This window comes from Calcarisporiella thermophila (assembly GCF_041956535.1).
Source record: "Calcarisporiella thermophila strain CBS 279.70 unplaced genomic scaffold VTP21scaffold_21, whole genome shotgun sequence".
Taxonomy (NCBI): domain Eukaryota; kingdom Fungi; phylum Calcarisporiellomycota; class Calcarisporiellomycetes; order Calcarisporiellales; family Calcarisporiellaceae; genus Calcarisporiella; species Calcarisporiella thermophila.
Window position 1 is genome coordinate 134,346 of NW_027192211.1, and position 22,123 is coordinate 156,468.

A 22,123-nucleotide genomic window follows, 5' to 3' on the forward strand; every position below is an offset into this window, starting at 1 on the left:
TCCCAAGCAGAAAAAGCTTGATACAAGAAATAAAGTGAAGGCAAGCATAGAGAAGAATGTAAGCGCCTTGATCTTTATACTTACATACATTCCATCTAATTCAAGTATATTTAAGTATAAAACAGATGAATCGATTACAGCCAAGAAGCTGCATTTAAATACACAAGTACTTGTGTGTGATTTTTTAATACCCTCGATCATATTATTTACTCTCTATTCTATATCTTCATAGGTTGTGATCGACGATAATAAAGAAGTAGACCGGTTCAGCGAAGGCCAAAAAAATACAGAGAAACTTCGAGAGAATACAATTAATCAAACTGACGCACAAACTAATGTTAAGGGGAAACACCATCAAATTGATCAAGGAGTAAATACTATGGAACCACAGGTGGGTCCATTTTTGCGCACAGATTTTCGCAAGAAATAGATTTAAAAAAAATCATTTTTTAGAGTAAAGCTGAATTCGATAATCGGATACCGCATGATTCAAATAAGATGGTATTATTACCAGCTTCTTTATTATATTTCCTTAACTAACCTTGTTTTTCCTTTACCATAGGGACAAATAGTAGAAAATAAGGCTGATACAGACGATGGTCAAACAAAATCAAGAGGGAAGAAAAGAAGAAGAAAAGAGAAAAAGATTTCCTCAGCTCAAGTAAGATTTGTATCGCCTTTCTAATTTGTAAATTTGCTCTAACGAGAAGAGATGAATTATGTGCAGAATGATGAGGTTGGAGAGGCTGCTAAGGAGGTTGGTATCTATATCCCAGACGTGAGGAGAATTCATTAACCACTTGTGTTAATCATTTTGAATTGTTTTGATTCTTCACAAAAGAGCGACGAAATGGGTCGTCATGCAACACAACTCAATACAAAGAGAAAAAAATTTGCGGAGGATAAGGTATATTTCCTCATGATTCCTTTTATTTATTGGAATAGCTCTAAGTATTCTATTGCAAATTTCAGAATACTATGCTAAAAATGGTATTAGATGCCGCCAATAAAGAAGATAAAAGGATTGAACAAAAGCTGAACAAAAGGGTAATTTGTATATATTGGCCTTGCTATACTATAGATTATAGATTAACACTTATTTCATTTCAAGGCGAAGATTGAAGAGAAGCTAGAGGAGAAAGAAAAGAAGAAAGAAAAGAAGAAATCAATCAGAGAAAAGCAGCTGGTATTTATATATTATGATTGGATTGATTTGAAAAGTATCTTCTTAATTCTAATGATAATTATACTAATAGTTGGAGGTCAAAGAGAAGATTCTAAACCGAAAAGCTAAACGCCGACTAGATCGCAAAAAGACGAAGGCACAAGAGAGAGCAATGCAAGAGGAATCAATAGGGAAAAAGAAAAAAAAGGTTTCTTTTGCTTAGTATTCTATTTCGATTTCATTTTAATTATAATAAAAATATCTGTGGTTGAATTTCAATTATGAACATTTTTGGGAGGAGGACGTGATTAAAATCTTTGGGGCCTTTTTATTGCAACTCTCTCTTCTCCATTCCATCTGCTCCTTCTCTTTTTTTTTTCTTGTTCCTTTTCTTTGTGTCATTGCTCATTAGGTTAGATCTTTTCCCCCCTTTTACCTCCTGTCTTCGCCAATTTCATCTCTTTCCCTTCTCTTTCCTTTTTTTATCGGCTTTCTTTGTAGGTTTTTCTTTGGTGTTTTTTTTTTTTTCTTTTCCTTTTGTCTTTTAGCTTGCTAGCCTTTGTTCTTTATTCTAATTATTTTTCTTATTGTTTAGAAGGACATAAGTCCTATGTTATAAGCACATTTCTGACTTTTTTTTCTTCTGTTAAATAGTTTTTGCGCCTTTACCTTTTTGCCTTCCTTTTTTTTTTTGCTTTCTCTAAATATTCGTGTAAAAATCTTTATCGGACGTCGCTTCAACAATGACGCTCAGTAAACGCCCTCTTTCTTTCCCGTCCTCTCTTTCCAATCATATATCCGCGCACCAGTTAACACCTCTTCGCGCCCCACGAACACGCCCTCAAAGTCAGCTCACGAATCAGAGCCCAATTGCAACACAAACGAAGACGGACCCTAAACGCGGCAAACGTAGTAGCAGTAGCAATAAGAAAAAAGGGCACTTGGACACAACGCCCAAACAAGCTTCCCCTTTTCTCTCCACTAAAAAGCGATACCACCGCCGCTCTGCTCAGCGATCAACAGAGACCAGTAAATCGTGTCAGGTGAATGATGAAGAGGTGCTCTTTGCTGCTGCTTCCGCTACTGCTGTTTCTGGGGATGATGGATCGACGCTAAGGAGAGAAAAGCACTACTCCCTACCGCCCCCTCCGCCTCGCCCTAACTTTTTCCCAACAAAACCGTCCTCAAATCGATGGAATGCTAAGAAAGAGGAAAAACAAGCTAATGTACGAGTGCGACGCCGTTCTAATACAACTGTAGTATCGACTTTGTACGCAGGGCCTACTTTCCACAACTCGCCTGCCCCAAGCACACTACCCGTTCCTGCATTCAAGAAATTGGCTCCAATTCAGTGGCATGAAGAAGATGAAGAGAAAACGGAGCCCAGTGAATATGAACGTGCGGAAGCTTTACGTGTGAAGTCTCGTGAGCTCATGAACCTGCTCTCGGGTTCCCCTACTCGCACGCCAACCCTTACCCCTTCTTCCTCTACTTCATCGCTCTCCTCTGCTTCAATTCCATCTCCTTCGCGCAATTCCGTCGTTGTCGAGAGTTCTACGCTGGTTCCCGATCGTATGGCCACGGCGCATCCTATCACCTATCCCTCCCCTTCCTCCCCTAGGGGTGAACTTCGAATGATGACGCAAACGCTGCGTACTCTTTTGAAGATGAAGGGATGATCTGATAATTTCCATTCCTTTTTTCCTCCATTTCCCCTTTTTCCCTTTTTCCTCTAATATTTCGCTCCTGAACGTGCGTTGTGAAATCAAGTGCTTGTGATATGTTTGGTATAGTCGAAGAATGAGTTGGTGACGTTTTTTTCGTGCTGGTGTTTTATAATAAAGTCCAAATCATAGGCCCAAGTCCCTGATATGCCCCTGTTCTACTAAGCGTCTGTTATATGAAGATCAAGGCTATTTTGCCCAGCATTTGCTCTCCGTAGACTTTCCTACTAACAATCCCCACAAGCTACATGAATTATGGATTAAATTAGGAAGCGAATTCTGATTGGATGACGATTTACACCTGCGACCGATCATTTTTATTTCTCAGCCTTCCACATGTTCATTCCTTTTTTTTTCTCGTCCTCTTTTTTTTTTATTTTTTTTCCTTCGAATCATAGTGGTAAATGTCACGTAAACTAAAAAGGTTCATGCTTAGAAATTTAACTAACATATTTATAAATGCAGCAGTAGCTGCATTTGAATCACCTACTCTCTATATTTAGCATCTTTTATCAATTCATTTCAAGTTCTATTCAAGATGGGTATGTATATCCGTCATAACTCTCATCTTTCCTTATACTTGTTATATTGTTAATGTTTCTCACTTCCTCAATCTATATATTATATTCGGAATTACTCTTTTTGAATTTCTCACTTCATAACAATATTTATTATGAGCCTAATATTTTACTGTTTTCATCATCATCTATTTAGCTGATGTTACCCGTCAGGAAAGCGCGGCTAAACTGGAGAAATTCCTAACCAAGCGCCCAGAAGCCTCAGATTTGGTGGAACGTAATGTGCTCAAAGACACTCACGTTGCCCCTTCTCTTCAAAGCCATGCAGTTGAATTGGAACGCAATCGTCTCTCTGATGAACTCGACCATAAGCTTGAGAAACGCCCAGATCCCAAAGAGTTGGTGGAGCGCAACATTCTATACGAAAATGAAGTTCCTGGGAAATAAATCATCGCAAAGATTTCAATTTTTAATTTTTCCAACTTCTGTTTGCCTTTTTTTATGATTAGTATATTTTTTTTACGATTTTGAATTTGATCACTATTTTCTTGCTAGCAATAAAATGTCATAGGCTTTTCCTAGCTTTAGGATCTGAATAAGCAGCCATTGCGCTAACACTTTTGATTTCAAAGTTCGTCGTTTAATTATTATTCAAAAATATAACATTAAGTTGCTAAAATATGGACATGTTAATGAACCGGTATATATGAATGCTCTTCACCTCGCTCCATTGCTCTTGCTGGGTTTAAACAATTTATCCCAGTAATGTTTAAAATAATTGCGTACAATTAAAAGGGTTTGCATGGACTTTTGCGAGGGTGGTAATCGACTTTCTAGTTGCTGAATCTGATTTACAGTATGAAAAGGGTCAAACACGTCACTTAGAAATTCACAACGCTTAACTTACCTTTTGATTGAAGTTATCCACATATTCCTCTACCTCCCGTAACTTGTCTTCCATTACCGAAAGCTCATATTGAAGCTTGGAAGTACGTAGAGATGCTTGCTTGACAGTGCTTTCTTGCTCACTCTGACGAGCTAGCATGTCCATGGCGGCCTCTCTCGTGGTCTATACATTAAACAAGTGGTATGGGAAAAGAGTTCAAATATAGCTGAGTATATCCTCGCCCAAACCTTAAATTCCTCTTCACGATCGCCATAAGCTCTAGCTAAGAGATCCGTCTTTTGATCATAGGTAGCAGATAATTTCTAAAGGAGCATGTTTAATAAGATCATATTGGAAGCTTCCTAGTCCTGTAATCACCTCTAACCGAAATACTGTTTCTTGTAGATCGCCTTCTCGTCGCCTCAACTCTTCAAGAAGTGAAAACGTTTGGAGATCACAGAACATTATTTGGCTATATTTGTCCGAAATATAACGATGATAATTGCTTAATATTCAACTAAAAGAGAGATGAAAAATGTACTTACGGTGGGTGATTTATCCATTCCAGAAGCTCTAAGTCACTATACCCGGTAAACGTGTGAAACCGTTGCATCGAAGGTCTTCGGGTTTGAGATAGGGGAGCAAAGGAAGTGCCATTTACTGAATTCGATCGCCTAAGAACTAAAACACTGTTCATTTCATGGCTACGCATGCCATCGGCCCCATCGGCTCCATTGGTTATGGACTCGGCCAGAATTGATGATTTGCGAGTAAATCGCACTGCTTTACGTCGACGTCTCTCTCCAAAAAGCGAGGGAAGTTTTACATGGGACGTGGGTCTATCAGCACCAAGACTAGGCGCAATATCTTTTGCGTCATCTGAAGTATGGGATTTTGGACTACATAATACAAAGAATTAATCAAATTATAGGTGACTGCTTAATGCCTAAGCAACCTTGCAGCTGGCTCTTCTTTAAAGTTTGGATTCACGCTTGATTGTGGTTCTTGGGCTATCGATTGTATCATTCTGTCCCCGGAACCTGGTCTTTTATCAGTGCGTTGCTTAAGATCAGATAATGAGCTACGAAAAAATGCAAGAGAATTATTAATAACAGGTACGCATGCATTATTTCATGGCAATTATGAATTACCCTGCTACGTTCATGATCATTCCAACCCCCTCTCGAATGGTACCTCCAGCCTTTGTCTAAATAAGGAGGGTCATTAGGTAGCTAATTAAAATTTAGAGATATCAATCATACAGTTCGCACGGAAACACCTCTCAATAAATTTCTTCCAATCTCTCTACCATCCGGTAGCCAATCTACCGGAGGATGTATATTATCCACGTCACTATTTTGCGAAGGGCGTCCTTTACCCTGCCAAAGATATTTTAGCCTGTCAATATTTATAGAGCGGATGAAATTGTTTAAATTCGAAGTCTCTTGTTCAATGGGCGTGTTGGACATTCCTGTAAATTAATCGAATTAAATGTCAACTCTCAATAAATATTTAAAATTAACCAGAAAAAGGATTATGGACATACCGGAGAAATCTTCAATCTTAGACATCAAGACCTATATTGATAAATACGGCAATAATCAGTAATCATTAGTAATTTCAAAAAAAAAGTTCTTTAGTACTTTGTGGACTCTTAGGCTAGACTGGGGACTTGATTTGCTATAGAGCTCGTTCAGCATTTTAATCGTAACATTGTCAAGTGATTTTGATATGTTGACTTTTATTGATTTCTATCATAAAATAAGAAAAATGTCATAGTTTATCGCATATTTTTGAAGAGATTGATTTACCTGAAAAGAAGCAACGTTGTTGCGAAAAGTTTCCCTTTCAGTAAACGGATCTTTGCAGACCTGGTAGCCAAGAGAGCTCAATTTTTGACGGCAATCCACTAGTTTACTTAACAATGCTGCTAAAAGTCGTGGGTCCAACCAGACCTCATCTAACTATAGGTTTGAAAAGAGTTAAAAAAATAATATCTGTTTTGATAATAATTTAAACATCACCTCAGGGAATTCGAAAGATCCCTGTTCATTATAAAATGAGCGCAGCGCCTCTAGGGTAGCGTCGCAAAGAAGCCCATCAATCCAGCTGGAGCGGAAATGACCAAATAAATTTAGGGCTATCTGTGCAAGAGTAACGAGCTCCATAACAGAATATTGAAAATTAATATGTTCAGATGTAGAGTAGAGTTGACGAAACTTGTCTTTCTGTGCATTGCTGGGGGGAAAAACAAAGTAAAGAAAGGATTAAAATTGTCAATTAAGGAAGCAAATTCGAAATATCCCTAGATTACTTTGGTGGATTTAAGCTAAATGCGCTTCGCCCAGTGCAACGTAAACGACGAAGATTCAGATTTACATAACATTCAGTGATGTGCTCTTCATAATCTCCATCAGGCACCAGGACAATGTTGAGGCTCGAGGGGAAATTAGTTAGATTAGATACCATTATAGTGCCCAATTTTGTCTGAAAAAATGTGGAATTAACCCAACAGAAAATGTTCAGCTAAAGTGTATACATGTCATTTCCACTCACCATTTTTGGTTTCGCCAGTCCCTTCAAATCCATGTCCGACAATAGCTTTTCAGCCTCGCGTGGCAAGTTGGTATTATCAACATCTGGAGCAAGGCTCACTGAACACACTTTAATCTACGAGTGATGCAATTAATAAAATTCAGTATCCATTAAATGAAGATGAAACAAAATAATTTACCTTGTGTGAACTATCTCCCGTGAATACCTTTACTGTATTGCAAAAAGAGGTTCGATCAACTACCCTAAAATATTGTTATAGCTATTTTCTAATTGAATTATCTCTACTACGAGCTTACCATTGCTCGACTATATAAATCTGAAAGCCGGTGAGCCATGTCTCTTCAAAATGAACATGTAATCCCAATTGTTGTGCTAGCCTGAGCATTCGGCGGCGCTCCACGAAAAGATAATCTCCATAGGAATTATTCATGACAAGAAGGTGAAAGAGCACACAATGTTTGAATATGGGGAGAATATTTCGCGTGACATTAATATAAATCTGACTTTAAGCGTTAATTTAAAATATTATATGTTGGATAGTTGGATAGTGGGGAACTTGATAGTTCCAAAGTATTATATACCTTTGGATATGACATGAATCAACAAATTTTACAAGTATTAGAAACACAGAATATACGTGTTAAACATGAATGGATAACACGTAAACTGAAATTATATTGTGATAAACGACCCGGTGAATCTACTTCACAACATCGGATTATTCGCTTTTTACGCGATGCATTTCTTGAATCTGATTTACGTGATATAGGAATGCCTGCTCTACCCCCCAACATACAATCTTTGCATCAAACAGTTTTGACTGGCGCAGTAATTTTGCAAGTAAACGATCTAATGGAAATTGGTGCTTCTGCACAAACACTCCTGAACATCGCGACATCCTCCGTGCCAATCCGCCAAGTATATAAAGAGCGGGACGAAAGTGGCGAGCAGATAGAATATCCGCGATCAATGCTCAAATTAGTATTGACAGACGGTTACCAAGAAGTGCAAGGAATGGAGTATAAACCACTTACTGAGTTAAATTTACAATCTTTGCTTGGTATCAAGGTAGTATTCTTCTCCAAAATATATGCGATCTTCTATACCCATAACATAATATATCTTTTATTATAAAGATCGTGGTGAGACAAGCGCGCATTTTACGTGGAGTTCTTTTACTTTCTCCAGAAAATGTTACTGTATTGGGGGGGTTTGTTCCTACTTTATGTACCGAGAAGCCCGAAGATTCTCTTGTCCGCAGACTAAAAATGAGACTAAAGTGAATACTATATTTGCACTTAAATGATTTTTCACTAATCTATTCATGTGTTAATAGCCTTCCGACTGATCCTATAAGTACATTGAATGACAGTGCTCAACAAGACAACGCATCCCGCTCTACTGCAGTTGACACTCGAGCACAATTTGGAGCTCAAACATATGAACTAAATGAAAAGAAGTTGTTACCCAGTCATTTTTCTCAAAGTTTGGCCGCGCATGAAACGGATTTAGAGAATCTATTTAATGATATGGATCAAGACTTGTTTTCGGATGGAGCCCCGGCGTCAAAAGGCGCTTATTCAAATAGTATTGTTGATTTGACCCATGATGACGAAGAAAGGCTAGCATGCGATTCTCTTGCAGACAAACTTTACAGCGATGACCTTGATCCTAACTTCTACGATGATGCTGTACAAATCCTCGATCAGATTGAGCGCGAACAATTTTGTGACGAGGACGAAAATTCACAAAAGAGGAAATCAACTCTTGACTCTTCGAAGCGAAAAATGGCCAAGATCACTCGCGAAAAAAACCATTAGAATATAAAAACTGTGATTTTACTGTATAATTTTCTTAAGCTTCAGATTGCTCTTTTAATTTTTTTTATTATAATAGACTCAATAGATGGCTTTGAAAACCAAATTATCTAAGTAGCACAATCATCTCGAGATTATTCAGTTTTTCCCATGATTTCGCGCAAAAATGCATCTTGTTTAGGTTCTCTTCCCAAAAAGTCAACCAACATATCAATTGCATCTCTACTCATAATAAATGGAGAAACATTATTATTAAAGACAATACACTGAGAATGTGGTGCTGATTTTATAAGGTTTTGCACTGACCTACTCCCGCCTTTTTCCAAGATCTTGTATCTGTACTCAAGTCCCGAGACATGGTCCATCGGATCCTTTTGGAATTTAGTGTAGAACATATCCGACGAGAAAACCTTAATAATATAGAATTAGTAAGTATGCTTATATTCTAAGGGGAACAGAGAGAATGAGCTTCAAGAAATACCGAGGAATAGAGATATCTATATATGTAAAAAAAAAATAAGCATTAGCTATTTAACATTATGAAAAAAAATGAAAACATAAAACTCACGAGTAATATGCAGAATCGTATCCACCCATAAGGTGACCAAATGATGCCTGCCCAAAGGTGCCTTTCATTGAAGGGATAAGGCGTACTTCCTCTCCAAGCTGATGCCAGAGGGCAGAGCTATCAATGTGCTCATCTTTGTGATAACATTGTAGAAATTAGCATATCACAGATTCACGGATTCGTTTAAATTCTTACCACCGCTAGTGTGAAGATGCATATCATAGAGTGCAAAGAATAGCTGGTTTAAAATATTCATAGTTAAAATTAAATGCCTTACTTGGACCTCAAAGCGATGTCTACCTGTCTTAAATAGAAAAGCCCCGCGTTAACATGCTTCGCCTTAACGATATTATCCACGAGTTCCTCTGGAACAGGTTCACCCGTCTTATAGTGAGTGGAGAGGTTCCTCAAGATATCATGCTGCCAGCACCACTATAACAAAAGGTTGCTCAGAAAATCAATTCCTATCTTCTCAATTATAAACTTACATTTTCTAGCATCTGGGAAGGTGCCTCGACGAAGTCTCGTTCGACGCGAGTGCCATGGAATCGTGACCACTTGGTATTTCCACAAATTTGGTGCATTACATGGCCCAGCTCGTGGAAGTAGGTTACTACCTCACTCTCATGCTTGAGAAGTGAAGGCTTTTCAGGAGTAGGCTTGGTGAAATTAGCCACCATAGCTGCGGCAGGATAGACACGCTCACCATTCTCACGTCGGAATCCCGGCCTGATCCCAAAACATGCAGCGTGTGAATCTATAATTTAACACTTGCCGATTAATGTGCGAAATTTTTAAGCCAAAGTAGTAACTACATTTTCCTTCACGAGGATGTAAATCAAGATATATATGTCCCATAAATTCTTTAGACTCAGTATTGTCATAAACCTCATACTGAACCACGTCTATATAAAGCGAGTTAGTAACTATAAAGGCAAGTCAATGAAATCATTAAGTTACCTGGATGCCAGGTCTTGGCCCTTTCTTTTGGCATCAAAACGAATCGCAATCCAAGAACTCGCTGGTAAATACCCAACATGCCTGCGAAACAAAGAATAAATTATCATCGATGAAAACTATATATATTTGTGTGAATCATCACCTTCAGTTACTTTCTCTAGGCTAAAATATTCTTTAATCGCCTCCTCATCTACAGAATATTCCTTTTCAAGCAACAGGCGATTATAGTACTGGAAAATGAAATGTCAGTAAAGCTTCACAAAAAAAAAGCAAATTCAGTCACATACTAGATAATCCCAGTAGTTAATTTGATCATTGTTTCCAAGGCCATTGGTAGAGGTCTCCTCCTTGAATTTAAAAATAAGCTTAGTATTTCAAAGCTAGTTCTTGCCATTCAAGGTACCTTTTTTAATCTTTTTAGTTTTTCCAACTCTTCAATTCCTATCGGAGTCAATTTTTCTCTCAATTCGTTCAAAAACTGTATGTTATCAGGGTGTGAAAACAATAATTAAATGTGATAATGTAGATATCGCCACAAATGAATACTTACCTTGAAAACATTCTCTACTGATTTTGCCATTCGAGGCTCCAATACAAAGCTCGCATGGGTTTCGTAGCCCAGCAACTATTCAAATTCAAAGCATAGTAAATAGCAGATCTAGTCAAAATCAAAAATATAAGCCAACCTTTGCTGCTTTGCGTCGAATCTCAATGGCCTCTTCCAATATGGCTACATTATCTTTGCATTTCGTTTCGTTAGCACGCATCATCAACTCTCGCGTTTTTTCGTTCTTCGCGAATTTCATAACTGGAAAATATTCAGGATATTTCATGGTAAGTACATATTTTTCGCCCTGCTTCGGTAAGGACTCTAGGAAATCTTTTGGTAGCCCATCTAGTTGTTCCTCAGTAAAGAGAATGGTAGTGTTATCCTCATTCATATTGCGGGAAAATTGGATAGAGAGATCTGATAGTCGCTTGCGTAATTCCTTCAGTTTTTCGCGATCCTCAACAGGGAGACCCAAACCATTGCGCTTAAATTGTTGGTCAAGCTTATAAAGCAAACGAGCGTCCTCACCCTCAAGTGGCTCAGCCTTTTCTTTAACGTACTGCAGAGCTTTGTACAAGTCTTCGCGCATAGAAGATTCAATATCAAATTCCTGGAATAAAAACCCGCGTTAATTAATGATCTTATTGCGCGAGACTTTTTTTGAAAACATACATCTAGCATCATCTGTGCTTGCACGCTTGATTCGCGTAATTCCTTATCGCTGCTAACGTTTTGCAAAAAACTAAAAACATTGGCATCGGTTGCGCTTTCGTCCTCATTAATTGCTAAGACTTTCACAACAGTGTCAAAGGTACTATTATATCATTGCGAAGTAAGCCATTTGCGTAATTAGAATATCATTAATGGAATAAATTACCATTGTTCGGGAGAGAGGTTCGCAACTTGATCCTGAACTAATTTCGCTTTTTCAATAAGTCTTCGAGCACCAGAAATGATTTCCTCACTGGTCAAATCAAAGTTAATAATTTGGTCGTTCATTTTAATTCAATGCTAATTAAAAGCCTTCCGCTATGAGTAGAGAGAGACGTGGTTAAATTTTTAGTGCTAATTTTCTGCACCTTAAATTCCCTACTCACGTGTGCTCTGACATGTCATTTTAATAACCTAATGAATCCAACATAAGACGCTTTGCTATTTTCTTTATGCTAACAGTTCGATTTACTGGAAAGATCCAACCTTTTATTATGCTATACTTTGAAACTCATGAGGCCTAATAACACTTGATGTATAGGAAAATATTCCTTGAACAGATGAAAATGAATGGTAAAGACTCCTTTATAGAAAAAGTCTAATTGGCCTTCTCTGCGACATATTCGGAAGTCTCCTGCTTATTTTCCTTGCTGGAGCCTATTTTATTGCTGTCCTTGGAAACGTTCTTGCTATTCACGCCTTTCGACTGCTGGTTGCTCTTCTCTTCTGCAGTACGATTCTCATTTTTCTCATTGTTTCCCTTAGCTGATACCCCTCCTTCATTTCGCTGTTCTCCGCCCCGCCCTTTACGTTCATTATTTCCCTTCCCCTTATTGCCTTCTTTATTGTTTTTCCTTCCATTTCCACCCTGATTAGCCTTTTCCCTGACATTCCTTTGTTTGCCCTCATTTCCCCTGGCCACTTCTCTTTCACCGCCATTGTTCTTCTGATCATTAACTTTTTGCCCTCCTTCGTTGCTGTTATTCCTCTGTTCATTAACTCGCTGTCTTCCCTCGTTCTGCCCCTGTGCAGCATCCTGGCTGCATTGCAGGATTTGAGTGACCAATTCAGTAAGTTTTCTGGAAGTTTGAGAATTCATCCTCGCAATATTCTCAAGCATCTTCCTGTTCTTCTTCCCACGAGTTTTACGCATGGTTTGGCGCATTTCCTCATTAAGCATCTTCTCGATTTCCCGTTGGACATTATTATTGTTGCGATTGTTCCTAGTACCACCGGTCTGGTTATTCTCTTGTTTTTTTTGTTGCTGTTTTTCATTCCTGCCGACAGATTTGTCTTTGGCCGAAGTTCCGGTTGCGACGGTTGTGTTGGAGGGGTTGCTATTGCCCTCTGAAATGGCGCGCGGAGAAAGAGAAAATCCGGATACAGTGTTGGCATGTAGACCATGTTCGCTCAAGGGTGTGGCCAGCACACTCGAAGAAACTACCAATAATCCGATAAGAGTAATGAATTTCATGATGAAACCTGGGAAATGAAAAGCGTTTGAAAATGAATGCAAAGATGTCGTTTTGAGCGCCTTTCTGCAATTTCCCGGGACAGTTATATAGTGTACCAAATTCATGCATTAGATAACATGCGGTGATCAAAATTCAAAACCAATCAGTGTACTCTCCAAACTTCTTTGACCCCTTATTAATTTTGGATCTTCAACCCTCAAAAAATAATTGCGCTTTTAATGGATATAGTCCACAAGATGCTAAGAGATATATACTCGTACTTCAGAAGACAAGTACGATAGTAATATCTGATTAAACCATTCAATTATACTTTCCCACAAAAAATTAGAAAACTAGCCCTACGATTTATAGATAAGTGCTAATTAATGAATTAATTACAAGATAGCAAAGAAAAATAAAATCATCATTGGTTTTTTCTAGAGAGTATTAAAGAGTCGTAGAAGGATATCTTGCATGTTACGATACAGAGCAGGTATTAACAGGATAGGAGATCAGTGGAAATTTCTCAGTTTATAGAAAAATTCTTAATAAGGAGGCTATCAACTAAGCCTTTAATCCAATTATACTAAGCTTAATTTCCAACCCAAGGTGCAAGCTTTGAATTCTCCTTGCACCAATCTGAACTTTCACACTAATATAGATGATGTAAGTATATTAAATATTTCCACGCCAACCGAAACCTCCCCTTGAAAAATTTACATCCTTATTCATTTTCTAATTGAATATCTATCAAAGAAGAGTATTTTGGTTCTCAATACGAATCGTTTCCTGACGAGGGATAGTCCATTGTAATAACGTTACATGCTCTTCTATCTTATTGACACTACGAATTTCCAAGGAGAAACTGGGTACTTCTAGCCCTTTTCACTCACAGAATACTATTTGCTCTAATCGAATGTAAGGAAAACGAATATCTTTTCCCAAATTACACCCAGAACAATCTGGGGTACACTACCAGCTATTCTCCTGATGACTCAAGTGCTACAATCCACTGTACTAATACCCAATATCACACGACACATTTGCTGCGCAGATTGAAAAAGGCTTTGCACTTAATACAGCGGTTCTCAGCAGCTGCCTGTTTATGGAGTTAATTCTGAAATATTTCTTCAACCTTCTAAATCTACGATACATACTGTATACAAATGGATACACAGTTATTTAAATACCGCCAACTACTTTTTCTAGCTTATAACTTAGGATATTGCGTACCTACAAATTATGATCAGAGATGTTGAATGCGGGGGTTAAACTTTTGAACTAAGTGCATTCGCTTGTAGCGCGAAAATTCTCTTCCTTTATACCCATCCGAGATTTAAATACTCTTCTGGATAAGCCACTCAATTATTATATTTAAACTTAATTTGGAGTGGCAACTAAGCAAAGCAGCTTTCTCAGAGCAATCATGAAGCAGATAACAATTTCCCCGATTAACCAACAGCCTTACGTTGAAAGATCCTATCTTACCACCGATGAAATAAATGAAGCCGTGGAGCGTAGCAAAACTGCTTTTCTTGGCTGGAAGAAGACTCCCTTAGCTGAAAGAATCCAGATAGTGGAAAGATTTATCCAGATTCTAGGCTCTCAAAAAGATGAGATAGCTAAAGAACTTGCTCTACAGATGGGAAGGTGAGTTTGTACATTCCAGCGCCTTTTTTTTCGTATTGACATGACTTCCTTTAGACCTGTTAAATTTGGTGGTGGTGAAATTAATGGCACAATTGAGCGTGCAGCCTACATGGCATCTATTGCAGAGGAGAGTCTAAAAGATATTGAGTTTATGGATACTTCGAAGCCAAGCTTCAAAAGGTTCATCCGTAGAGAACCCTTAGGTAAATTTAGTGTTTATTCTGTTGCTAACGTTATATTAATAATATCAAATCTTAACTACTTAGGAGTCGTCCTAATCATCGCCGTAAGCATCTTAATATATTAGACATAATATTTTGTAATTGGGAACTTAAATTCTAGATAATTAAAATTAGGCGTGGAATTATCCTTACTTGGTAGCTGGTATGTTCTCTTTAAACCATTTTTCAATACAAAACTTATCCTTCTTCTTTCAGTGAATGGGGTTATTCCCGCCCTTTTGGCTGGGAATACCGTTATCCTTAAACATTCCCCGCATACTCCTCTATGTGCTGAGCGCTTCCTCTCGTGCTTCCAGCAAGCAGGTCTTCCTGATGGAGTGCTTCAGGTATACCTACTTTGAATTTTCCTTTTCTAAGCTGTAGTTTAACTCACTTTTTTTGGCTCTAGATCTTTCATATTACTAATGAAGATACTGAACTGTTAATTCAACATCCGGCTGTGGCCCATGTCAACTTTACTGGCTCTGTTGCTACTGGGCAAAAAGTTCAGAGGGCAGCTAGCTCGAAGTTTATGGGTGAATATTCATTACGTCATCATCTTACTAAATTTTATAAACGAATAAATTTTTTACGTAGGTGTTGGTTTGGAGCTTGGTGGGAAAGATCCAGCCTATGTGCTTAGTGATTGTGACATAGATTATACCGTGGAACAATTAGTAGACGGATCATTTTTCAATTCGGGGCAATCGTGTTGCGCTATCGAAAGGATATATGTCCATGAAAATGTATACAACGAATTTATTGAGAAGTTTGTCGCCTTGGCTAAAGTAGCTAAATCCGTAGTCACTTTTTTACGTTTCCATGGTTAATTCGTCCTCTATATTATAGACATATAAACTGGGTGATCCACTTGACCCCACAACTACGCTTGGACCAATGGTTCGCACTTCGATTGCTGAAAATGTTCGTGAGCATATTAGGGATGCAGGTTTGTATTCTTTTATTATTATGTTTCGCATTTTAGAGAGTTTTTTTTTTTTTGAAATTAACATTTGAAATCCATGTTCATAGTTGCGAAAGGTGCAGAAGCCTTAATCGATATTGAAAAGCTCTACCCTCAAGATCGTCCAGGCACTACTTACGTTGCACCCCAAGTACTTGTTAATGTCAATCATAATATGAAGGTGATGAGCGAAGAGGTAAGCAATTTTGTAGTTGAGTCAAATATCCTGTTGAAATAATCTTGCTTCTCGTTATTATTATATAGACATTTGGTCCTGTTGTAGGGATTATGAAGGTAATCTATTTTCCTTGAGATTTCACAATACCTATTTGACTAGATGTCCACGTTAGGTTTCAACGGATGATGAAGCTATAAAACTAATGAATGACTCGCCTTATGGGTTGACTGCCTCCATTTGGACGCGTGATGAAGAAAATGCGCTTCGCATAGCTGAGCAACTAGATACTGGCACCTGTTTTATGAATCGATGTGACTATTTAGATCCCTGCTTGGCTTGGGTTGGAGTGAAAAATTCGGTTAGTAAATCTTAATATCCTTAATAGTAATCTGTTATTAACTAATATTGATTTGTTCATCAGGGTCGTGGATGTACACTGTCAAAGGTAATGCGTGTGTTTTATTTATTCCAGCATAAATATTCTAACATTTCTATTTTCTTAGCTTGGATACGAAAGTCTTACCAGGTAAGAATTAAAGTGGTAATAAATTTTTTATTTTTAAAATTGCTTAATTTTTGTTTAATTACAGGCCTAAATCTTATCATTTCAAGATTATATCTTGATCAATCTATTTTACACTGTGACATTTGGTATTGTCTCCTGGTTTAAACGATCTCTATAGGGAAACCAATTTCTATTACACAATACCTTTTTTCTTATATTAATAAAGAGTCAAGTTTGGTAGAAAAGAAATTGCAGCAAAATATTTATTATTGGTTTCAGCTATGATCGTATGCACTTTATACTACGTATTGCCAAATTCTAACAACCCCATCATCACCTGCGGAAGCCAACCAGTATCCGTAGCCATTGGTTGAATCATCAGATTTTTCTGTGCTTACAGGTTGAGATTGGTACCACGCAACACAATTAACATCGCTAACATTGTGGGCATTCTCAACTTTAGCAGACAATACGTACGATAGTCTATTAGCTTCGGTATCTCGGTCCGTTTCCTAAATCACGAAAAGAACGATCGATTGGTTGCGATATAGCTGAAGAAAAAAATAGCAATAAAAACTCACCTGCTTTTGTTCAAATACACAGATAGAGTTGTCGCCGCCAGCAGTAGCAATACAGTTATGAAGTTTGCTCCAACTTATTGAATAAATACAACGCTGATGCGCATTGGGCAAGACTCCAACACAAAGCCATTTTCCTTCTCTATCGACCTTTCCATATTGATGCTGCCAGAATCGAATGCTCCTATCGTCGCTTGCAGAAACTTAATGGATATTATACAGAATTTTATTAACATAAAGTAGTAATTAGGTAATGTCAACCAATTTCTTACCAAGATATTCCCCGGTTTTGTTAAAATCAATTGACCACACAGTTGATTCATGGCCTTCAAGGGTGTGTGCACAATACCAGTCATCATCATCCTCTTCCCAAATTTTGATAGTATCATCGTAACTTGCAGAAGCAAGTATCTAAGAATTTCAAGTAATCAAATTAATGCAGTCAGTATATTTATAGATGATTTTCGAAAACAAGCTTTACAACCTCTTTATTTGGATGCCAAATCACTGCCTTAACGTCCTGTTTGTGCTCTTGGAGTACGCTCAAGCACTCAAAATCATCGTCACGATTTGCTGAAAATAACATAAAATTAAACTCATATAAATAGAATTCCTAAATATATATTTACCCTCCCAAATCCATACACTTTTATCACGACTGCATGTTGCTAAAAGATCCCCTGTTGGAGACCATGCAACACTCTTTGTTTCATTTTCATGGCCCTCCAAGGTTGCCGTGCATTCATATTCTTCATAAATCGTCAAATATATATATATATATATATAGATATTGATATTAAAAATATAAAAAATACCTCCGGAGCGGGTATCCTTGCTCCATATTCCAGTTGTAGCGTCAAAACTAGCTGTTGCAATCTCATTCCCTGATGGTGACCATGCAACGGCTCGAATTGTTCTCTTATGAACACTCTCCAAAGTTGCAATGCACGCCCATTTAGTTGGAGCTGGTCCCGGTGATAGGGGTGCCCACAATCTTACAGTACGATCGCTCGAGCAAGATGCAAGCAGCTGCTCTTTAGGATGCCAAGAGACCTGCCACACACGATCTTGATGCCCTGTAAAATTATTTTAAAGAATTAGCAAGTATTAAGAGATATTTTATTATTGTGCTTTACGAAAACTATTCACTCTATAAATTTTTATAGGGTGAATATATATATTTTATCATGATCTACCCTTTAACTCTGCGATTAATTCGAGCCGCGGCATTAATTAATTATATTGCGAAAATATGGTGAAATATTATTTTGAAGTTAGATTGAAATTTAATTGACGGCAGTCAAAAATCGCACCTCGAGTATCCAACACTTTCTTTTCCAATATACGATGTCATCTATTTTAAGCACAAAGCAGTCAGAATCAGCAGATATCCCTATGTCAATATCCTCACATTCTCCTCCACCTCCACCCCCACCCATCTCTTCGCTTAGTGTTCCCAAGGCAATTACTTTAATGCGAGATTTGTCACAAATGCTTTGCTTGTGAGATTTTGAAACAAAAAGAGAATAATATAATAATATTATACTGATTTTTATCCTTGGCTATAGATCACATGAAGCATATGGCACCGCATTAACTTACTTTCATCAGTACCATAGCTTCATGGAAAAAGAATCGATTCGTGAATATCCACATCCTAGTCCCTTTTTACTTGATGATGAGGTAAGAATGTCACTTAAAATGCACTCTATACCCTCTAATAATATCAATATATCAGGTGCTTGCAATGGCATGCGTTCAACTTGCTTGTAAAAAGACAGATGCTCAGCGAAAAATAAGAGACGTGATTAACGTTGCACATTTGTACGTTTTTTTTTTCTTATTCTATATCATCTCTTATTACTTATTTATTTATTGCCCTTTCTCAACCTTCTAGTCTTCTATGTCCAGATCAAGAACCCATTGATCTTGGCCAACATTATTGGACGCTAAGAGATTCTATATCCACTGCTGAGCTTATTTTACAGCGAGCGCTTCATTTTCATCACAATTTTGAACTACCATTTGGGTGGGCTTTACGTGTGGTAAAGGGTCTAGCAGCTATTGGACTATTACAAGAGAGAAAAGCGGGAAAACTCTCCTTAACAAATGGGCATAATCAAACAGAATCAGAAGAAGGTATAAACACTTGCTAATGTCTTCTTTACTCAATTAAATAATTATTTTTTTAGTAAAAGATATACACCCACGGTGTGCAGCGATTGCCCATTTGACATGGACATTCATCAGTGATAGTTTATGTCTGAGAGAAGTCTCACTATCTTTTAATCACAAAGTGATAGCACTTTCCTGTGTCTATTTAGCCCTCCGTGCCGTAGAAATTGATCTTCCTCCACCAGGAAATTTTAATGAAGTAAGTAGTTCGCAAAGTATTTTTGAATTAGAAAATATTTATTCAATTTATAAAACTAGTGGTGTGCTGAATGGAGTGAAGGTGAGGCAAATCCTGAGAGCGTCAAGAGTAAGCAAGACAATTTTTTTCCTTTGCGAATATAATGCATTGATTACTTGTATTAGGTTGTACCGAGATTATTATCGATATGTACAAAGCATCGCAGAGTCCTAGATAGGATTTTCTTTATCATTTATATATATTGTTAATTTGTATAGAATCTATATATTCTTTGAAGAGTAGATAAAAGTAATTGTTGAAGATTTCCGTATAGTAATGAAATAAAATAGCTGACGTTTGTAAAATTATTGAATTATCATAGAAAAAAAATAATTGGATTAGAAAAATTAAAAAAATGAATTTGACAAAATATTAAAAATTGTAAAATTTTAAAATTTTTGAAAATATTTACATAATTTTATCAAATCAATTTTATGTTAATAGCATTTATTAATATTATTCGAATTTCAGCATGAAACTGGTAAGAAAAAAAATGTTCAGAATAAACACAATAGAAACTGTTTTATTGAGGAATAGTGTAGTAATTATCTAATAAAAAATTTTATGGTATATATTTTTTCTAGGTATATAGGTATAAATATTCTTTTATATTTAATAGTATTTAATACATTGTTTTATAAATATCGCATCTCTTTTTTATTATCAAGCATTTTATTCGTTCCTTTAGGTACTGCTCTCATTGTAATGTATAAATTATGATTAATTGGTATGTAGTATAATAGGAGATATATTTCTATCTAAGTTTAAAAGTGTAATAATTGTTTCCGATTTTGCACTCCAACTCTTCCACAGTAAACCAAAATTCACACAAAGATTCTTCAAACTCGGGAGCAAGAATATTGCGAACAAACTCTTCGGTAATAGGTGAGCTTTCTCCGCCTAATGCCCAAGCTATGCTGGTATGAAAGCGCGGCTTCGTATAGAATCCAGGTTGTTTATACTTTGAAAGCATTTCGTCCACTATCGAGAGACAAGAGGATAGGTCGTCGAATCCACTACCAACTTCAAGACCTATAAACGATCTCGTTTTCTCGTCATTAACAAAGCAGGATAAGCGAGTAAAATTAATGGAAAAGCGGCCTTTTCGTTCAAGTGGTTTCCGGAGAGAGCGCACAAAAGGTTCTATTTGGAACTGCTTGAGAAATACACATCGCGATAGGCTAATGTGAAGAGAATTATTCACATCCTTATTATTCCGAATCTCTTTCTTTTCCTCGGCTTCTATAATTTCTGTTGATTCATCATATCCTCCTATTAGAGAATGAATTGAAGCTGATGTATTCTGTGCTCTTTCTACAACTAGGTGTAGGTGATCCAAAGCATCCGGTTGTAGTCGAATTTTGGCATAAACATGCGTTGCCCAGTTTCCTTCAACAAACGGCACAGATCGTATCCTACCTTGATGCAGTGCAGGATCATCTAATTTCCTTCTATCTCTATCACTAAAGATATTCAAGAAATTGGCCGGAAGTGGCGGGAGCTTCTTACTCGGAGCCTTTGTGGAAGATTTCGCCAGGTCTTCTTGCCTTGAGGATTCGGTGGTCTGTGCAATATCGTTACTGTCTTCATCTTGTTCTAATTTCCGCTTACAACCTTGTTGTGCTCTATCGCTGGATTTTTTAGTAGCGTTATTATCATGATCGTTGAGCATTATTTCCAAGTGAAAAAATAAAAAAAAAATACATACGCCACATAAATTGACAAAAAAGTTGTAAATTATTTGATAATAAACTCTTAACAATGTCATTACCGCAGTTAGACTTCCTTCAAACAGCCAACGCCATTTCGTTGGTAATCAGTATTACTAACCAAGAGAAAGCAATGGTGCATACGATTTTTGAGCGTCGGGAGGTGCGATTAGAGGTTTTAAATTGTGCTATTAAAGTACAAACATTACGTGAATCAGAAAGTTTTATTCCAGAAAAATGTCAATGTCGCGTCTCTGGTGAAAATATTGTGCTTAAACTTGCTAAACAGTCTGAGGGAGAATGGGAAAACATTAAAATCGAGAATATCAATTCTGGTCTAACCAAAATATGTACATTTTTAACTGAGCGTGCTATCAAGAATATTGTTGAAATCGCGAATAAGTCTACTTTTTGGGTAATATGTTCACTCATCGCAATAGTACAAGATTATTTTAACTCTTTTTCTCTTTAAAAAACGATAGGAAAACAAATCTGTTGAGATGTTGTCAATCGATTCTAACGATAGTAGTAATACTATTATCATAAAACAAAAAAATCCAAGCCAAACGAGTAATATTGAAGAGCTTGAACGTGGAGTGGGCAGTATTCAATTATAGTAGTTTTGATATCATGTAGATAGTCTTTTTTATTGTACAAGTCTTTGTCAATACCCCTAGTAAAGAATTTTATTAATCTAAAATCAAATGACCTTCAGCTATGCGAAAACTAAGCAGTTTATTATATTTTGCATTCATCAATTGGATAGAATTCCATATAGCAAGTCATTCATACCAAAATATACTTAGGTAAAATTTATTTATGATCGAACTTAGAAATAGATATTACCGGAATATGGTTGAACTTGGAATACAGGAGGTAAAAGAAAATCTAAAGGGTTACCTTCCCAAGCCTCCATTTCCCGTTTTAGCCTCAAAGTTATCAGTAAGCATTGATGGCTCTATTACAGCTGTATGTTTCAATTTGAAATAATAATAT

At 37.0% G+C, this 22,123-nt stretch overlaps 11 protein-coding genes across 11 annotated transcripts; 6 read left to right on the top strand and 5 right to left on the bottom strand.

Annotated features, from left to right (window-relative positions):
• Window positions 1–712: 712 nt before the first annotated feature.
• VTP21DRAFT_5115 (uncharacterized protein) lies at window positions 713–1,388 on the top strand (the record flags this gene model as incomplete). The annotated part of the gene is made up of 5 exons (XM_069395602.1): window positions 713–757; window positions 842–907; window positions 973–1,047; window positions 1,112–1,186; window positions 1,257–1,388. The coding sequence occupies 5 exons, from the start codon at window positions 713–715 to the stop codon at window positions 1,386–1,388; spliced, it is 393 nt and encodes a 130-aa protein (XP_069248190.1).
• Window positions 1,389–1,908: 520 nt separating this feature from the next.
• VTP21DRAFT_5116 (uncharacterized protein) lies at window positions 1,909–2,844 on the top strand (the record flags this gene model as incomplete). Its single annotated transcript, XM_069395603.1, has 1 exon — window positions 1,909–2,844. One exon carries the CDS (start codon window positions 1,909–1,911, stop codon window positions 2,842–2,844), a length of 936 nt encoding a protein of 311 aa, XP_069248191.1.
• A 583-nt stretch (window positions 2,845–3,427) lies between these two features.
• On the top strand, window positions 3,428–3,854 carry VTP21DRAFT_5117 (uncharacterized protein; the record flags this gene model as incomplete). Its single annotated transcript, XM_069395604.1, has 2 exons — window positions 3,428–3,431; window positions 3,604–3,854. The coding sequence occupies 2 exons, from the start codon at window positions 3,428–3,430 to the stop codon at window positions 3,852–3,854; spliced, it is 255 nt and encodes an 84-aa protein (XP_069248192.1).
• A 270-nt stretch (window positions 3,855–4,124) lies between these two features.
• VTP21DRAFT_5118 (uncharacterized protein) lies at window positions 4,125–7,279 on the bottom strand (the record flags this gene model as incomplete). Its single annotated transcript, XM_069395605.1, has 16 exons — window positions 4,125–4,253; window positions 4,315–4,476; window positions 4,542–4,616; window positions 4,672–4,765; window positions 4,839–5,192; window positions 5,249–5,374; window positions 5,445–5,500; window positions 5,556–5,764; window positions 5,840–5,870; window positions 5,937–6,044; window positions 6,105–6,257; window positions 6,318–6,531; window positions 6,608–6,780; window positions 6,850–6,963; window positions 7,028–7,091; window positions 7,146–7,279. The coding sequence occupies 16 exons, from the start codon at window positions 7,277–7,279 to the stop codon at window positions 4,125–4,127; spliced, it is 2,196 nt and encodes a 731-aa protein (XP_069248193.1).
• Window positions 7,280–7,620: 341 nt separating this feature from the next.
• On the top strand, window positions 7,621–8,669 carry VTP21DRAFT_5119 (uncharacterized protein; the record flags this gene model as incomplete). Its single annotated transcript, XM_069395606.1, has 3 exons — window positions 7,621–7,917; window positions 7,986–8,128; window positions 8,186–8,669. The coding sequence occupies 3 exons, from the start codon at window positions 7,621–7,623 to the stop codon at window positions 8,667–8,669; spliced, it is 924 nt and encodes a 307-aa protein (XP_069248194.1).
• Window positions 8,670–8,800: 131 nt separating this feature from the next.
• Window positions 8,801–11,743, bottom strand: VTP21DRAFT_5120 (uncharacterized protein; the record flags this gene model as incomplete). The annotated part of the gene is made up of 16 exons (XM_069395608.1): window positions 8,801–8,888; window positions 8,973–9,076; window positions 9,148–9,163; window positions 9,235–9,367; window positions 9,430–9,472; window positions 9,535–9,666; window positions 9,723–9,991; window positions 10,050–10,139; window positions 10,195–10,275; window positions 10,337–10,424; window positions 10,482–10,541; window positions 10,598–10,672; window positions 10,745–10,819; window positions 10,881–11,354; window positions 11,417–11,558; window positions 11,622–11,743. The coding sequence occupies 16 exons, from the start codon at window positions 11,741–11,743 to the stop codon at window positions 8,801–8,803; spliced, it is 1,992 nt and encodes a 663-aa protein (XP_069248195.1).
• Window positions 11,744–12,053: 310 nt separating this feature from the next.
• VTP21DRAFT_5121 (uncharacterized protein) lies at window positions 12,054–12,929 on the bottom strand (the record flags this gene model as incomplete). Its single annotated transcript, XM_069395609.1, has 1 exon — window positions 12,054–12,929. One exon carries the CDS (start codon window positions 12,927–12,929, stop codon window positions 12,054–12,056), a length of 876 nt encoding a protein of 291 aa, XP_069248196.1.
• A 1,406-nt stretch (window positions 12,930–14,335) lies between these two features.
• VTP21DRAFT_5122 (uncharacterized protein) lies at window positions 14,336–16,546 on the top strand (the record flags this gene model as incomplete). The annotated part of the gene is made up of 14 exons (XM_069395610.1): window positions 14,336–14,559; window positions 14,614–14,762; window positions 14,826–14,845; window positions 14,916–14,943; window positions 14,997–15,127; window positions 15,190–15,316; window positions 15,378–15,568; window positions 15,630–15,729; window positions 15,813–15,940; window positions 16,009–16,038; window positions 16,095–16,280; window positions 16,344–16,367; window positions 16,426–16,448; window positions 16,513–16,546. 14 exons carry the CDS (start codon window positions 14,336–14,338, stop codon window positions 16,544–16,546), a joined length of 1,395 nt encoding a protein of 464 aa, XP_069248197.1.
• A 177-nt stretch (window positions 16,547–16,723) lies between these two features.
• VTP21DRAFT_5123 (uncharacterized protein) lies at window positions 16,724–18,235 on the bottom strand (the record flags this gene model as incomplete). Its single annotated transcript, XM_069395611.1, has 7 exons — window positions 16,724–16,939; window positions 17,009–17,208; window positions 17,278–17,416; window positions 17,490–17,578; window positions 17,635–17,754; window positions 17,821–18,081; window positions 18,202–18,235. 7 exons carry the CDS (start codon window positions 18,233–18,235, stop codon window positions 16,724–16,726), a joined length of 1,059 nt encoding a protein of 352 aa, XP_069248198.1.
• Window positions 18,236–18,400: 165 nt separating this feature from the next.
• On the top strand, window positions 18,401–19,596 carry VTP21DRAFT_5124 (uncharacterized protein; the record flags this gene model as incomplete). The annotated part of the gene is made up of 7 exons (XM_069395612.1): window positions 18,401–18,507; window positions 18,574–18,688; window positions 18,744–18,829; window positions 18,903–19,144; window positions 19,198–19,379; window positions 19,439–19,487; window positions 19,544–19,596. The coding sequence occupies 7 exons, from the start codon at window positions 18,401–18,403 to the stop codon at window positions 19,594–19,596; spliced, it is 834 nt and encodes a 277-aa protein (XP_069248199.1).
• Window positions 19,597–20,172: 576 nt separating this feature from the next.
• Window positions 20,173–21,090, bottom strand: VTP21DRAFT_5125 (uncharacterized protein; the record flags this gene model as incomplete). Its single annotated transcript, XM_069395613.1, has 1 exon — window positions 20,173–21,090. One exon carries the CDS (start codon window positions 21,088–21,090, stop codon window positions 20,173–20,175), a length of 918 nt encoding a protein of 305 aa, XP_069248200.1.
• Window positions 21,091–22,123: the final 1,033 nt, after the last annotated feature.